This window comes from Medicago truncatula, chromosome 1, assembly GCF_003473485.1.
Source record: "Medicago truncatula cultivar Jemalong A17 chromosome 1, MtrunA17r5.0-ANR, whole genome shotgun sequence".
NCBI lineage: Eukaryota > Viridiplantae > Streptophyta > Magnoliopsida > Fabales > Fabaceae > Medicago > Medicago truncatula.
The window spans coordinates 29,975,051-29,992,725 of NC_053042.1; the positions used below are offsets into that span (position 1 = coordinate 29,975,051).

Genomic DNA, 17,675 nt, shown 5'->3' on the forward strand with positions numbered 1-17,675 from the left:
TACTAAAAACTCAGAAAAATTAAATTTTATTTCGTCGACGTTTTTGGTTAATAAGATTTAATTATTATAATTATAGGTGATGGAAAACAATTTTTCTCTTCAAAAAATAACACATTTAACTATTAATTTGTTGATTGGGTGTATCAATACACTCAAATTTTTGGGTGTACCATAAAATTTGTCTTTTTTTTATATATATAAATAAGTTTTATTCAAATGCTAAAACAAAGATAGTAGAATCAAAATCAAAAATTACGTCTATTTGAGTTTGGTAAAAGGGAAATAAAACAAGAACTATAATTTTGATACCTCATATTTAGTTCTTTCACGCAATATTTTTAAAATTCCCTTAACACTCTTTCTTTTCGACGAAAAAATTCCTTTAACACTCTTCACCACCACATTTTCTCTAACTTTAGACAAGATCCTCAATGAGGTCTACAAAAAAAAATTATTGTGTAAAATCTAAAAATGATTTTTACGGAACTTTGTTTATGAAAAGTTGATTGTGTAGTACTCAATTTTGAAATTTATGTGTTGATTGTATTTGAAAAAAGATATATGGATATAAGAAAGCCACTTGTTATATTGTGGTTGGTCAATGTCACCAATGTCACCATCTATAATGTCACTCAAGTGTTACCCATCTATTACACTTGGAGAGAAGATGATATGATATATGTAATATGTGATGTGAGATGAGTTGAAATGAGAATACACACGTTTTAGGAAATGTAGATGTCCATTTAGGCCAAGTGATTATTTTAAGGCATTCAAAATATGAAGCATTAGTGTTGTTTTTGGATTGCATAAATAACCTTAAGATGGAGCAAAAGTTAGAAGGTCATATTTTGAACGGTCATTTAAATGCTGAAGAGAAAAAGCTTTCATCATGAGATGATAAGAAATTTGGTCCAATCAAACGGAACCATTCAATTCGTAACTCGCAAACGATGTGTTTAGAGGCAAAAACATAAAATTTGGAGGCACGAGAGGAATAAAGGGAGACATAAAAGCAAATTTCTTTAGTCTATTTATCAAGATGTGAACTTGAGAATTTTAAATATTAAAGTATTAAAGATTAAAAATATCAAAGTCCTATAATGATCATGAACACATAAACACAAATGTGGAGTGCTCGTGCCATAATATTGGAAATTGTTGATTAAAAAATATATTGAAAATTTCTCATCCCACCTTTCTTGTTTCTCACGCATCCTTTGTAAATCTAAACATTTGTTTCAATTGTCAGATTCAACAATTTGAACGGACTTTTTTTTTTTTTTTTTTTTTTTGCAATTAACTAAGTGCAATAAATTAGTCATAATCGTTTTAGCCACGATTCAATTGTGGTTAAAACGACGTGACTATTTTTTTTCTTTAAAAATATCAGGAAAACTCATTTCATATTTTAGAGGCCGAAAATCAGAAGGTTTTTTTTGGAATGGAAGAATTCTGCTATTCCTCCAACACATTTCGCTCCCACTCAGCTGAAAATACTATAATGCCCTTGCGTTAATTAACTAACGCAAGTGCAAGAATTTGCGCAAGTTAAATCATCCTGCGTGAGTTAAGTCACGCAAAGTGAACTCACTTTTTTTAATTTATTTATTACATTCAAATTATTTTATTTACGTTATTCTAATTTATTTTTTCACTTTATTCTAATTTATTTTTTCACTTTATTCTAATGTATTTATTTTCTAAATTATTTGTTCACTTTATTCTAATTTATTTACTTTATTCAAATTAATTTATTTACATTATTATAAATTATTTATTTACTTTATTCAAATTTATTTATTTACGTTATTCTAAATTATTTATTTACTTTATTCTAATTTATTTATGCACTTAAAATAAATATTTATTCGAATTATTCATTAAATAATTGATACATATAACAAAATTTATTAAATACAAAATTAGAAAATAAAAACAAATATAAATAAAAACAATGAATAAAATTAATACATATAACAACATTTCATATTATTAATCAACTTCATACAATAATTGATACATTGATTCGAATTCACTAAATAATCTACTTTTTTTTTTTACCCTCTTGGGATAACTAGTGATAAGTCTTGGGGTAAATAGTGAGCAGCCTTCTTGGAAAAAATACATCATTAACCCTTGGGTTAAATTTAAATCTGGTTCTTTTTATACCCAATAAGATTCATTTTACCCACGGTAAAAAGTTTTTGTGGTAAAAAGAAGCGAATTTAATTTTATCCCAAGGGTTGATCACTTCCTCCAAGTTGGCTACTCACCATTTAACTCAAAACTGACCATCATTTACCGCAAGTGACTAGAGATATTGAAGAATAAAAAAAAGAGAAATAGAGGGAGAGAGTATGAGATGGTGTGAGGAAATAGGGAAGTATGGAGAGGTATTTTATAGGTGAGAATGATAGTATAAGTTATAACAAACATAAATGTAGTCAAAAAACGTGTAAAATTTTGTAAAAAAAAACATGTGGATTGAATGTTGAATAACCGACCAAAGTCTAAAAAATGTTTGTTCTTCAGTTCTGACCACCGGGTAACGTACGCGAGTTAACCCGCGCACAGATCAGTGGTGCGTGACTTAACTAACACATGAGCATTTTCAGCAAATCAACTTGTGAGAGCCTAATGTGTTGGAGGAAGAGCATAATTCATTTTGGAATAGGTGAGACGTGAGAAAAGAAATTCACAGATATATTTCATAACCCTACATCTATCCTTATATAATTTAACAAAATTATAAATTTCCCGTTTTTAATTCAAACAACTTTCTTTTGCAATTTTTTGTTGAATTTGTAAAAAATTTAAATATTTTCAGACAAAATATTATTTAAAAAATATAAATTTGTGGGGTAGGCGTGTAGAGTATATATAATTTTCATGCTCTTGGTGGAACGCGACATACGAAATCAAGCAGCGTTGTGTTACGGTTCCCTCTCACTCTCCGCCAGACGCCACCCTTCCTCGCCGTGCCGTCGTTTGCTTCGGCACCGTTATCCCTCGTCGCGCACTCTGATTGATCGTGAATAATAGTAAGCGGTGGCGGAATTGGGGGGTGGCAAGGGGGAGCCACCGCCACCCCATCTCTATAAAAAAATAAAATTTATACACTGGAAATTACTATAATGCCCTTAACTAATATGAATATTACCAATTCAATTTCATTTCCTCTTCCCCTTTCTCTTTCATCTGATGCGCGTTCCTCTTTTTTCGTCTCCCAGCCAAAGCAAAACCACCGAACAATATCCACCACCACACCACTGCTGGCGAGCCGCGACCACTCTTCTCCTTCTCCATCCATCACCGCCGCACCCCCCTCAATCTTCTGTTGTAACTTGTAAGGTAATGTGAAATTGAATGTAATTTCCTTCAATTCTGATTCTGATTTGATGATTACATGTTTTTTAGTAATGTGAAATTGAATGTGAAATTGAATTTTTTTAGTTTTCGATTGCTACTGATTACTACAGAACTCTGAATGTTTTACTAAGACATGAATGTTCTGATTATTATTATGGTTTAGAACATGAACTCTGATTGCTACTGAACTGTTACTTGTGTTTAAATAATTGTATTGAGTGTGAGAGAAGAATTCCAATTGAAAGACTAGGTTTTAAATAATTGGCTTAAATAATAGTAGAATAGGAAAGCCTAATAACTAGTCCAATTGTTTTAGAGTTATTATAGGTAATTAAGAAAAGTTAACTTACTTCCTTCGCCAATTTCAATCATATATGGCAATGACTTTGAGAGAAGGACTTAATCAATAATCCTAAATAGTAGAGGTGGAAAAGATGGAAAATGTAAGCTTATTTGATTCAAAAAAATATGTAAGCATATCTTCAACTTCTAGCATGCCTAGATGAGCTAATCTTGCTGCTTCCTCTATTTTTTATAGTGTCTGGTTTTTCTATAACTATAAGCATGTTCCAGCAACCTGTCATGAAAAGTAGCAACATTCATGGCATTTTCCATCGGAAAGATCTATCGAACCTGGCTCAGCTTTTGAATTCAGCTATCATCGTCTTCTGTTTATGAAAATCAAGTGAAATTGGTTCATTGTGAAATCATTTATGTTATTTCAATGAAATTGAAACCGGCTATTGTTATGAAATTTGAATGTTATTAGAATTAATGTAACATTGAAACCATGTATTGTTAGTTGATTTTGAAACTGTTTCAACAGGAAAAGTTAAGATGAAAAGTCGGGATGCGTAAAGCATCACTTTGAATATGATGATCGGTTTTTAGTATTATTTTGTTGAAATTTTTTATGAACGACACCGAAATGGGTCGTATTGTATATTATGTGATTTATATATTTTAGTTTATTTTTAAAGCTGCCACCCCAAAATTTTAGGTCTGGCTCCGCCACTGATAGTAAGTTAATTTTGGAATTTAAACTTTATAAGTAATTTTGTTGTTTGAGATTTGTATATAACTGTTTGTTGATTAACAATCGCTTAATTTCAATTCAAATTTGATTATTGCTATTATTAATACTGCTGCGTTCTTCTTATCGAATGGTTAAGTCAGTATTGCTTACAAATTTACAATGTCATTTTTATGTAGTGCCTTACTTTGTACTAGGTATGATTTGGTCCTGAGTACGCATGAGTTCAACGCGCTACAAAATACCTTGGTTAATGATGAACATATATTGCTTTGGAAGGAATCTCGCCACCGCATCATGCTGTTTGCCGCCCGTGCAACTTCCAGCACAAAAGTATGACATAAGTTACTTATCTTCTAGGTTGTCACTTGATATAGTAGGTTCTGACTATCTTGTATGTTGCAATGTAGGGAAGCACATTTTTGGTATGTTTTACCTCATGAGGTGAAGTGTACGAACCTATTGAACCGATGTTTTGAAATATTATCACCTTGTGAGAAAGAAAATGTACTTCGTATGGGTGGGGAGGAGCTCAAGAAAAGTGCTCTCCTAGCTCGTGCATTGGTTCGCACTACATTAGCAAGATGTATGTCTTGAAGTTCTTTTACTTACTTTCTTATTGTTTTTTATTTCATTTGTATGGCATTGTTACTATATTATTTGAAATGGAGGAGTGTCTCAGGTGTTTTATGTGATGCTAAAGTAGTGTTTAAGTTGAAGGGAAAATGTTTTATGGGACAAAGTGTTGGGCGGTAAAGAACCAACAAGAACATAAAGTAAGCGTAGCAGAGATGAGGATGTTGCGTTGGATGTGTGGTAAGACTAGACAGGATATAATTATAAATAATGGCATTAGAGAGAGAGTTGGGGTAACACCTATATGAGAAAAGATGGTAGAAACTAGATTTAGGTGGTTTGGGTATGTAGAAAGAAGACCTATGCATTCTGTAGCAAGGAGATTAGATCAGATGAAGGGGAGTCAGATCACTAGAGGTAAGAGTAGACCTAGAAAAACTATAAGAGAAACTATTAGGAATGATCTAGAGATAAATGAGTTAGAGAAAAACATGGTTTTTGGTAGAACATTGTGGCGTCGTTTGATACATGTAGCTGAGCCCACTTAGTGGGGTAAGACTTAGTTGTTCTTGTTGTTACTATATTATCTACCAGTAACCAAGCAGATTATTTTTGCAAATGATATTTTAGTATTGAGTGGACCAAAAATGTGTGGTTTCGTTTAGCTGTTGACACTACCATAGCAACTCTTGAGATTTGATTTTCTGAATCTTGCTAATATTTCTTGTTTACTTATTTTTTTCTCTTTGTACTTTTTATTTTTTGTGATTGGTGTTGTTTTGGGCATTGGTATATATAATGAAAAATCCGTACACTATTATATCAATGTCCTGTACCTCATTGGCAATTGTGAGGATCGCTGACAGATACCAGAAAGTCTCACACACAAATTAGGTAATTGAAATGCTATTTTATTAAGAACAAGATCTGAGCAACAATTCAGAACCAATACAACAAAGATTAAAGGAATTGAATGAAAATAGGACCCAATAGGAAATTCAAGAATGCCTATGCTCTTCCAAGTCTAACTGTTTTCCAGCCTGCCGTCTATCCTTCTCCAACAGTGACTCAAATAACCACCCACTCTGCTCTCCCTGTAATCGCTCTCTCAACTGCTTCCTCGGCAGAAAGTTGTAACTCCTATCCCCTCTGGAGTTTTGATCAAGCACTTTACATCTCTTCATCCTCCTCTCTTAGACTTTATAATTTTTGGGCTCTGGTCTCAGGCCCATAACAGTCGCACCTGTTGATCTTGTTTCCCTTTTATAATGGAACCAACCACATTATGTAACTCGCCTTCACAACTTTTAACATAATTTTTTTGATTATGTTTTCTCTGATAGACATATAGCCTACTTGTTTGGTGGAACATCTGTTATATTTATATTGTTCATGTTCTTGTATCATTTGCTTTTGATTATTTCTATATCGCAACAGAGGTCATGTGTCTAAACAATTTTTTTTGCCGCTAGACCAGACAAATTGTCAAATTGATCCAAAATCCTTGAAGTTTAGGAAGAACGATTATGGCAAACCTGAGGTGTGTTTTTCTATTCTCAATTATTACTTGTCTGCAACTTTTGAAAGATTGCACTTTTATCTTGCTTATGTATTGTTCAAGAGTTTTTTTTTTTTTTTTTTGTAACCAGTCAAAAGTTTTAAGTAGCATATTTGAATAGGTAGACTGGCAATATGCTGACGATCGGAGCCTACCACCACTACATTTTAATATCTCGCACACTTCTTCTTTGATAGCATGTGGAGTAACTGTCGGCTCACCGGTATGTATTTTATATTGTTATAGAAAAAATATTTATTATTTTTTCATTATATTATATTCTGTTCTAGTTTTTAGATTTATTATTTTTATTGTCATTTTTCCTGCTCAAGACTATTGTCTTTGAACATATTTAACTTGTGTTCCCATTGTAGATTGGAATTGATGTGGAAGAGAAGCAAAGGAGGTTAAAGAATGACATTTTAGCCTTTGCTCGTCGATACTTTTCTCCACATGAAGTAGAAATGCTAGCTCACATTGTAGATCCCGAGCTTCGGCGTCAGGAGTTTATTAAATTATGGACTCTGAAGGTTTGTCGCATTATTGAATTTCACTGCTGCTATTGGTTTGATTTTTACTACTCAGTTAGGATTAAGACTTGGGTTAGAAACCAACTTGACTCTTTTTTGTCAGAAGCACAAACGTGTCTGATTGAACTATTAACTGGAGAAAATTTGAGTATTATTTTGGTTAGTTCGTATCGTTGATTTTTCTCTTTGAGCATTACTTATTTTTTTATGATACTAGAAATATTTGCGAAACATAAATGATGTGATATGAAATTTCTCAATGGGTAAGGATGTATATTAGTAAAACACTTTTTAAAGTGTTCAATTGTTTCTTTTTTCTCTTTGTTAGCTCTAGTCTTTACTAGTTCTTTGTTTTATGTATGTGTTCCTTATTTTTTGTGCGAAGTATTTGTGCGATCAATCAAATGTTGAGTTGTAAGCATACATTTCCTTTGGTACTTACCTGCTTTATGATAATTGTAATTATAATGTGACTAGGGAGCATAAGTAGGTTGAGAATTCAACCTTTTTTTCCTTGCTATTCTGCAGCTTCACTTACAGAGACATTTGCCATTTATAGGAGGCATATGTAAAAGCACTGGGAAGGGGCTTCTCAGCATCTCCTTTTAATACTTTCACTATCCGATTAAGAGACCATGTGAAAGGAGGTATCCATGTTCCACCCCATGTGATTTCTAAGGTATGTTTCTTATAAAGTTGATTAGATATTTATGTTGGCGAACTGCTGGGGTAGCTACTGTCATACGAGCATGCCCTAAATATTCGGGCAGAAATTGCAGTATAGTGAACAAATCCTTGTGTTATGCCCTTAATATTTTGACAGGAAGCTGAAATTACTGTTGAGCCTTCTGGTGACCTGAAGAATCTCTCAAGCAATTGGCATTTTGTGCTTTTAGAGTTAATTGGTTCTCATTATGCCGCCGTTTGCATAGAAAAGGACAACACCAATGCAGGTAGCATGCCTTTTCTTTTGTTGTCATAAGAGTATGTTGCTGATATGGTAGTCACACAGTACTTTCATAATTGCACATGCTGTCGATGCCACATGTTAATAATTGTATGAGTAAGAGTAACATTATTTTTTGAACTAGTAGTTTGAGCAGTTTGAGTAGCTGATAATGGCTCATGTATGTGGTTTGTAGACAAAGGGAGCATTCCAGTAAATCTGACTATACGGAAAACAATCCCATTTGTTGAAGATGAATGTATTTTTGGAACGGACTCTGCGGAAGTCATCGGCGGCTTGAGTAAACTGCTAGTGTGTTGATTAGTGATTCCATAAAAAAATGGATGTTTCAACAACGGCTTTACATTTTAGAATCAGTGTTCTAATTTATTTTAGAGCTCCATTTTTTACTGTTGCTTGGGAAGGCTGGGATACTGTCTTAGATGCTGATATCTACTGAAAACTTTGGAACATAATGTACTTCCTTTTCCCCATTTTCCTCTGCAGTGGTTGTTGCACATGCAAGAAATAACTAATTTGTAATGTAATAATCCATGTAAAAATTTATACATTATTTGAATAATTTAAGCATCTAGCTGATAGTAAGATTAGGCATCTTGTTTATAATAAGATGTTAAAAAATTTACTGTTTTTGCATTTAATGTTATCTTAAGAGTCCAGAAAACTTAAATTTAACCCTTTCTATTACTTCAAAAATGTTGCAAGTTCAACAGATTCTCTAAAGTTGTTATATCATAATTGATGTGGTTAATAATATCGTACTCTTGTATTGATACTTGAATCTTTTCAAGTCATGTTTTTTCCTGTTATAAAATTATGCACCTCACTCATTCTTCCTTCTCTTGTCCTTTTCTATCTACAACTTGCACCGATTCTAACATTTGAGTTAATCACATCTTCTACACTTAATTAGACTTTAATATTTTTCTATTTTAATGGAAAAATTATTTTAGGGATCCTTATTTTATTTATTTGTAACACTTGAGTTTCTGATCCTTTTTTTTTTCTTCTCCTGCTTAACATATGCACACATAAGTCCTTTTTTTTTTTTTTTCTTCTTCCATTTTTTAATGGGTTAAATATGTTTTTAGTTTTTATAAAATTGGAAACTTCTAAGTTTAGTCCTTACTTAATTTTAATAGGTTTTGTAGTCCCTATAATTTTTTTTTTTTCTAATTTTAGTCTCTGTTACAACAAAGTTTGTTTAATTATCATTAAACTCTTGAATTTTTGAACGATTTTTTTGTGACAAGTTTATAACACTATGAAAGGTTCATTTACTAAAATTTAGAATTTTTTAACATTAAATGAATTAAATATGAATTTTTTAAAACGGCAAAATTTAAAGATAAAATTAACAAAATCTGAACGTAGAAATCAAATTTTGCGACAATTTTATGTAGAGGAGCTTTTAGTAATGTTCTTAACACGTCTGCAAAAAATTGTTCAAAAACTCAAGATTTTAAGCATAAATTAAACAAATTTGAATTAAGGAAGGACTAATACTGAGTACACAAGAAAAAAAATTAGGGACTAAAAGAACTATTCAAATTAAGTAAGGATTAAACTTAAAAGGTCCTAATTTTGTAGGATCAAAAATATATTTAACCATTTTTTTTATTAAAAACACGGTTGGCATGCCACATAGGATAATCTTATTTTTTAATTACAAAAACGCAAAACTCATTCCATTTTCACCAAGTATCTAGCGGTAGTAGCGATGCGAGAAAAAAATAATATGATTAGAGCCTATTTTGGATAGGAGTTTGTTATTTGAACATTCATTTATATGACATCTTTTGAGACAATCAAAATTTTACAAAAAAAAAGAGATATTGACACAATAATCAAATCAATAGAGATATAAAGTAAAAACATATGTGAGTATGAGAGAGAAAGTTGTCAATATATTATCTCGGTCGATTAGGTCTATCCCTCCGATGTTTAGTTGCACCTACTGGTCACACGGTGGTCCTTACGTGTGGGGTCATACTCCCTTCAAGGTAATTGAAAGATAGGCTTTATATTGACATTCCTAAATTTTCAAAGGCAATGAAGGCCAATGTTCCTAAAGGGGTTTTCCATCTATGAATCTTAGGACACTCATAACACACTCTCTCTATCTCTTAGTAGTTCTACAAACGGGCAGCCCTATCAACGTCCACCATACCAAGGTTTTGATAGAATGGTTTTACTAGGTTCACTCCCCAGAGACATTTGTTTCCTCAGTTAAGAATTACTAGATACATCTTAGGTTCAACAAATTTTACTCAATATTAGTAATATCACCTCCTAAATACTTACTACTAGGGTCAACGCGCATTCAGTATCTTTCGTCTAGATTCTTAACTAACCACTTCCTAGATAGGTAGATATAAATATCAAGATATAAACTTCAATATTAGGCCATGTCACAACCTAAGTACCTAATCTAGGGTTGCGCTCCTTAGAAATAAACTAATCCTAATAAAACTTAATAGCGAACAGAACAATAAATAAAATAAATGACAATAAATTAAATAATTATCCAACAAAATAAACAGAGGTTCATCTTAGAACCATAACCTAATAATATTTAGTTACACATGGTAACTAAAGACAAAATTACTAAAGATAAAAACATATCTTAGAAAAACAAGGGGAAGATAGAAAAACTCCTCCTGAAGCTCCTAGAATTGCCTTCCTCTTGAACTGCTCTAATTTTGAACGAGAAAATGTGAATGAGGAATGTTGATATTTATAGTGAGAATTTCCAACTAGGTTTGGGCTGAAAATGCAGGATTTACCCACAAAAAAAGCAGGAAAAGATGTTTTCGCCCTGAACTTTTTCAGTGCACATGGCGCACAACACATGCCCTAGGCGCCCGTGAGAGTGCCCGAAACCATGCCCTAGGCGCATGTGAGTGCTTTCCAGGCCCATATTCTTTGCTTTTCTGTCGTTTTAGGTGTTTCCTTCCGAATAACTTGTCTTGGGATCTGGAACAAAATTCCTCCCTTTGTAAAGTCTTCTGAGGCCTTTTGAATTTTATTTCTTGGTCTTTCCAAAGTCTTCACAAATCATCAGATGTTCTTGATTTGCCGATTTGCATGATTTCTCCGTGAATTACTTCAAAAACCTCTTAAAATTGCTATGTTTCAGGAAGACTAGAATTAAAGACTCAAATATAGAAAACATTACAAATGTCCCGAAATCATAAGCAATTGCTCCAATACTCCACCTTTTTGCTGGTAAAACCTACTGAAAAACATGCTAAGAATAACGTAAGATCACCTGTCATAACTCACCATCAAGAGAGTGAGACCACACCAACATGTCAGGAAGCAGGGAAGCCGATAAAACAACTTGAACGATCCGATTAGCAACCAAAGGAAAATTAAAAATTGCATGAGACCACACTGACCATGTAAAATAAAAGAGGAAAGCTTGCCTGAAAGAGACGTGGTCAGAGAGTTGGGAAGAGCCAAAAGATCCATAAGAGTAGATCCAAGCCAATTATCCATCCAACTAGTAATATTATCACCTGTGCCAAAAATCCACATAGAGTTGTCAATAATAGTATCTCATCTCATCGTACCAGCTGATTAGAAGGTGACTATCGGTACAGTTTTGTACGATGCTGAAATGAGTCAGTTAATAGTTGGAACGGCACGGGGGGGGGGGGGGGGGGGGGGGGGGGGGGGGAGGCTACCTGCAGACACTCCAAAGCTCAAGTAAGTATGAGATCAGAATGGGGGTTTAGAGGAAGATTAGATTCTAACCTTGGGGACTGCAATGAGTCCCCTTTATACAAAGATGGGTGTTTGCAGAGCCGTTCTAAGGCGCACATGTGCTCAACGGCTACGAATTCGTAGGAAGTGTAACCGTCGAGGAGAGATTTGTGGGAACCATGAAGGTTACTGTTCGTTTGAACTGGTCTCTACCAATTATCGACTATGTATTGAAGGAGATCATCAGTTCCAAAATTCTCAACATCGATGCTTTTGAAATTGAAGGATATTTTTCACAAAACTGATATATTTTCTTGAATGTAACAAAAACTGAATTAAAATATGTTATTTCCAACAAAGACTCCGAGCTCGTGAATACTCCATGCTCATCAATTAATACATATATATTTTTGTTTACACTTTCAAATAAAATAGTCATACATATATTCTCTCATTAATCTAAAATAATATCATTGTTATGAATAAATGAAAATATGATGTGGATGTCCATTGTCTCTAGACCTTCTATATTCCTTAACTACTATGACTAAATGACTTTATTTATTCCTATTGATATTTAGTCTCATGGCTCTTCATATAATTGTAAGTTACAACTTTTGTATCCTATAAATAGAACCTACATTGTCATGTAAAGACATACATGAGAAGAGAATAATACAAATTAAAGTACTTTCATCTTCTTCTTCCTCATCTTCTTTGATCTTTCCTCATCTTCTTTGATCTTGTGCTTTTACTTTATTTCTTAACACGTTATCAGCACTAAGCTCTATCAAATCTGAGGTAATACCGATTTTTGTTTTTCATGATATTACTTAATGTGATGTATGTTTGTACGTATTATGATTTATGTGCATCGAGTGTGTATGCTGCTTCAATTTTTCTTATTCATCATTTTCTTTTTAGAATTTCTATAATGTCAGAAGTAGTTAGATACAAATCCCTTAACATAGTCATAGTCAAACTAGCACCATTCTAGCATGCAGCCCAAAGAAAAAAAATGACTCAAAGTTAAAATGCAGTGACATAATTCTGTGCATGAACATTACAGTGAAAATTGAATTCATATATGCAACAATTTATTGTTTACCTGAAGTTGTTTTCGCATGTTTATTTAGTTTCTGAACTTAAACCATAGTTAACATTGTTAAGAGCAGTTACTACAAAATAAAAGAATATAAACAAGACTCGTTCAAAATTTAATCATTGACTGATCAGTTTATTTTGTTTTGATTATTGTGTGAAATTATTTTATCAGAATTCTTTATTTAGTCTTGAATCATATGTGAAATTATTTTTCAAGTTTAACTTGATTGTATTTGTTTAACCATTTTTTTCTTCATGATTACGGTTAACTTGATTGATCTATATTTATATTTTTGCATATAGTCATTGTTGAAAAATTTCTTTGACTTGTACAGTTGTCATATTTTTCTTTGTTTATTCTTGTCAAATTTTAGAAGAACTTGCATTGATACATCCCTGAAGGATTACAAACCATAAAGAAGGCTTAAATATGTATTTGATTCTTGCAATTAGGGGTCGTTTAAAAATTGGTCTCTGTAATCGCTAATCCTGGCAATTTACCCTTGCATTGTTTAATCATTTAAAAGTTCGTCCCTCTCCCCACTTAATCACTGCCACGCCACATGGAATTCCAATTTTACCCCTGGGTTTTCAATTCTTTCTTCAATATTTTGTCCTCTTCTTAAGGGCAAAATTAGAATTTCATGTGTGGCAGTGATTGTCACGTCATCAAATTAGTGACGTGGCAGTGATTAAATTGGTCAAAGGACGAAATTTTAAATGATTAATGATTGCAAGACTAGTTTGCAAGGATTAGCGATTACAGGGACCAATTTTTAAACGACCCCTAATTGCAAGGATCAAATACATATTTAAGCCCATAAAGAAATGTTCTTGATCATTATGGAGATCATGAGTGATATAATTCCCGAAGAATTAAAAAAAAAAATTGCAAACAATCTTTTATGATATAGTTCTTGAAGAACTATTATTTTCTTTTAATATTAAAGCATCCCTAAAGGATTGCTTAAAGAATGGATTTTTTTCCCGTTGTTTATGAAAATTTGATATATAGTGATTTCCTTTGTCATTGTCGATAGAGGTTTGTGTTTGAGTTCCTGAAGAACAACACATTTAAAACATGATAGAAATTTATAAGATCTATTTGATTTAAAAGAAAAAAAATGAAAGTATGAGACAATATGTCTATTTCTATGTTATTCGAAATGCTCTTGGAGTAGCAAAATGAGTGAGTATCTTCAATAATATTTTTGAAAGATTAAGTAACATTTGTAATTGAAGAAAGAGTGGCTCTTGATCAAAATGGTGAAATGTCACATTGAACGTCATTCCCAAAAGTAAATGATTCATATTATTTCTTTCATATAACCAATGTTGTGGTTATGGTAATTGATTTAGTAGAGTCTACTATTGATACAAAATACATGTCAAGATCATAAAATTCATTAGTATGGACTTAGATCGTTTGAAAAATTAGTGTTTGATCAAAGATTTGCTTGATACGATCATATTTCTAGTATATGGATTGAAACATGCAATATTGTTTCCTTATTCTATGATCAAAGTTTGGTTATGATTTTCTTTCTTATTTCATAAGACTTTTAGAAGGCCTGAATTACAAGGTAAGCAAGCACAAACTCTTTTGTACATAATTCTTGAAAACATCTTCTATGAATTGACGTTCTCTTATTTACTTCTAAATCCTTCAATATTATTATATGTTAGATATGTATATTTTCTTATGGAATGAATTTATTCGATATTGATCTTATTAAATGTCAAACTTGAAAATATGTCTTACTGACAATATGTGATGTCTAAATTATCCACCCGATAAATGCGTATGATTTATAAATTTTTATTTGTTAGAAAAATTGTGTTTAGTTTTTATTTTTATTTTTTATATTTGATATATCTATGATAATGCAAAAGATGATTCAAGGTTTTTTTTTTATATTTATTATATAATTTCATTTGAACATAATTATTTTGTTGTTCGTTATTGTTTCAAATTGATTAAAACAAATTAATCATATATTATTGTAAACCAGATGATTACAAATCATGTTTCAAAATGTTCACTCTGAGTGTATTAAAGAATCCCTGAAGGATTGCTTAAATAATAATTCATTTAATCATTTGTGGTTTATTTCCCGAAGGAACTACAAGATCAATGAAGGCTTTTGAAGAGCTTGTAATATTGTTACACGAAGGAATATTAATTCAAGTCTCATAAAAATTCGTTGGGTTTTAAGATAGCCATCTAAATGGAGATCATATTATAAAAAATAAAAAAATAAATAGAAATGGAGATATTAAATATCTCTAAATCCGGAGAAAATAAGTTATTGTAAACCAGAAGTGTACATATTAATATTATTAGTGTATTGAAAGCACATATTATTGTAAACCAGAAGTTTACAAATTGTTGGGTTATCCCGAATCATTATGATGCAAAAACTAGATGAAAAAAAAATGGAGATTATTATGTCAGCAAATTTCACTAAGAGTTTATTTGATAAGTATCATTTGTGAATTGATATTGAACACCTAGTAGCATATGCTCATAAAAATGGACTTGAAGATCCATTCTTTAGACGTCTAAAGTTAATTGTATAATTGATACTTATCATATCATACCTTATAAACTCTAGTTTGGTTATGAGACCATGTCTTATAAACTCTAGTTTGGAAATCAATAATCTTGTTCAGATATTGATTTGCATCAGGCCAACAAATTACTATATATAAGTCATCCCCTTAATCTATCATTGGTTTTAGGTTAACAACCTAATATTTCTCATCCAAGTGGATTTTGGATGTGTTGTGTATATCACAATTACTCCAATATAATGCACTAAGAAAAATATTGAAAGAATATTAGAAAAATATATTTGATATGAATCTCCATCTATCATTAATTGTATTGAGCCAACTTATTTATAGTCCAGTAGGTTGATTATCAATTGATGGATTAATTTTCTCAATATTAGGGGGAGAGATAATAAGCAGCTAAAAATGTGAACCTGAAGTTCAAATAAATTATGTGAAAGAAAATATTAGTCTCATATTGATCCTCAAGATATAACTCATTTGCAAAGTTAAACAAATCAAATATCAATTGTTAATGCTCCAAACGAAATAGATGTCCATGTCGGATAATCTAATACTACAAATGAGTTTCAATCGTGCATGAAGCATGATAGATAAATCGGTTCCAAATATAAAAATCCTTGAATAAGAAAAGGAGCTTAAAGGAAAGATAACCCAAACAAGGATACAAAAACTCTAAAAGAGTTGTATGACATAATTGATTTTTTTCAGTTCCAGAAGAACTGATCAGGTACCTGAAACTTATGAAATATTAATAAATTATGTCATGAATGAAAGGTCTCAATGAAATGAGATGGAACCGAAATAAAGTCAACGTCGACGTGTTTTTGGATATAATAAAGCGCTATATGTGACAAGTGATAATGAGGATGATGAATTCAAGTCTATTAAAGATTATAGGAAAAGAAAATATCTGCAGATGGAAAGAGACAATTACAGTGAAATCAAACTCGCTTTGCAAAGCTAAATTTTTTGGACCTGTAGTCCTCACACATGAAGATGTGAAGTTAATTAAATATGTATGATTTAGCGCGCGAAAAGATATTTAGAATGGTAAAGTATATATATAGATAGAGTTTGATATGTTCACCTGAAGTGAATTGGTAAATGTCTACCATTTATTTTTAAGAGACATATATTATTTAGACACGTATTCACCTGAAGTGAATTCAAGAACTTTTTCATACTTGATTAAGTTCAATAGCACATGAAAGGCTCAAATTATATGAAAGATGTGCTACAATATATTTGTATGACTCACTTGATAGTGATATATGAAACTCCCTGAACGATTTCATTTGAGTAATACATATTATTAAAATTATTGAAAAGATGACATCATTTGTCCATTTTAAGGATTGGAATAAATTCGTTATAATCAATTTTATGATAATAATATAAAATATTATTAGAAATCCTGAAGATATTCTAAAATTTGTTATTATATAAATGTTGATATAGACAAATCTAATTGATTGTGTATTAGAATGATTGTGATGTCACTTGGTGTGAGTAAAGATCATGTCCTCAAGAAAGTTATGAACAACTTGAATTGGTTAAGTGAGGACACTAATGTATTTTGCTTATTATATATGTCGTGGTATTTTAGTTTTGTCAATACAGATATTGCAGCAAAGTCAAGCATACAATTTGTACCTTAGAGAAAGAACAATATCACCCAATTGTTTGAAAATGCTAAATACCACATCAAGGAAGTTGAGAATGCTATTTATTACAGATTATGATTTTATACATTTCAACATTTCAATATGAAGATATCCCATGAGCCGCTAATTTGGAGAAGAATATAGAGATAGATCATATCTTTCTACAGAGCCACCGCCAAGTAAAGATTTTGAGTAACAAGTATAAAAGATTATTAAAATTTCTTCTTTGTCTTTACGAGGGGGAGACAAAAATGTGTTCTGCACTCTTTTTCCCTTAACTATGGTTTTATCCCACTGAGTTTTTCTGGTAAGGTTTTTAACGAGGCAGATTAAGACACAAAAGGTTGTTGTACTCTTTTTTCCTTTACTAGAAATTTTTTTCCCATTGGATTTTTCTCTAATAAGGTTTTAATGAGGCACATCCTTCATGGACATCCAAGGGGGAGTATTATGAATAAATGAAAATATGATGTGGATGTCCATTGTCCCTAGACCTTCTATATTCCTTAACTATTATGACTAAATGACTTTATTTATTCCTATTGATATTTAGTCTCATGGCTCTTCCTATTGAGGAAGATCCAAC

The 17,675-nt window shown here is 31.6% G+C and overlaps 1 protein-coding gene across 3 annotated transcripts; it reads left to right on the forward strand.

Moving 5' to 3' along the window:
- Nucleotides 1-2,881: 2,881 nt before the first annotated feature.
- Nucleotides 2,882-8,642, forward strand: LOC25483808 (4'-phosphopantetheinyl transferase). 3 transcript variants are annotated; one of them, XM_024777691.2, is made up of 10 exons: nt 2,882-3,044; nt 3,234-3,354; nt 4,585-4,738; nt 4,816-4,991; nt 6,454-6,521; nt 6,661-6,762; nt 6,914-7,069; nt 7,629-7,748; nt 7,893-8,022; nt 8,212-8,642. In XM_024777691.2, the coding sequence occupies exons 3-10, from the start codon at nt 4,626-4,628 to the stop codon at nt 8,334-8,336; spliced, it is 990 nt and encodes a 329-aa protein (XP_024633459.1). In that variant the 5' UTR covers nt 2,882-3,044; nt 3,234-3,354; nt 4,585-4,625; the 3' UTR covers nt 8,337-8,642. The 3 variants fall into 3 exon arrangements, with proteins under 3 accessions (XP_024633459.1, XP_039683159.1, XP_013467972.1); XM_039827225.1 differs by lacking the exon at nt 2,882-3,044 and having other exon boundaries at nt 3,060-3,354; XM_013612518.3 differs by lacking the exon at nt 2,882-3,044 and having other exon boundaries at nt 3,060-3,354; nt 4,603-4,738.
- Nucleotides 8,643-17,675: the final 9,033 nt, after the last annotated feature.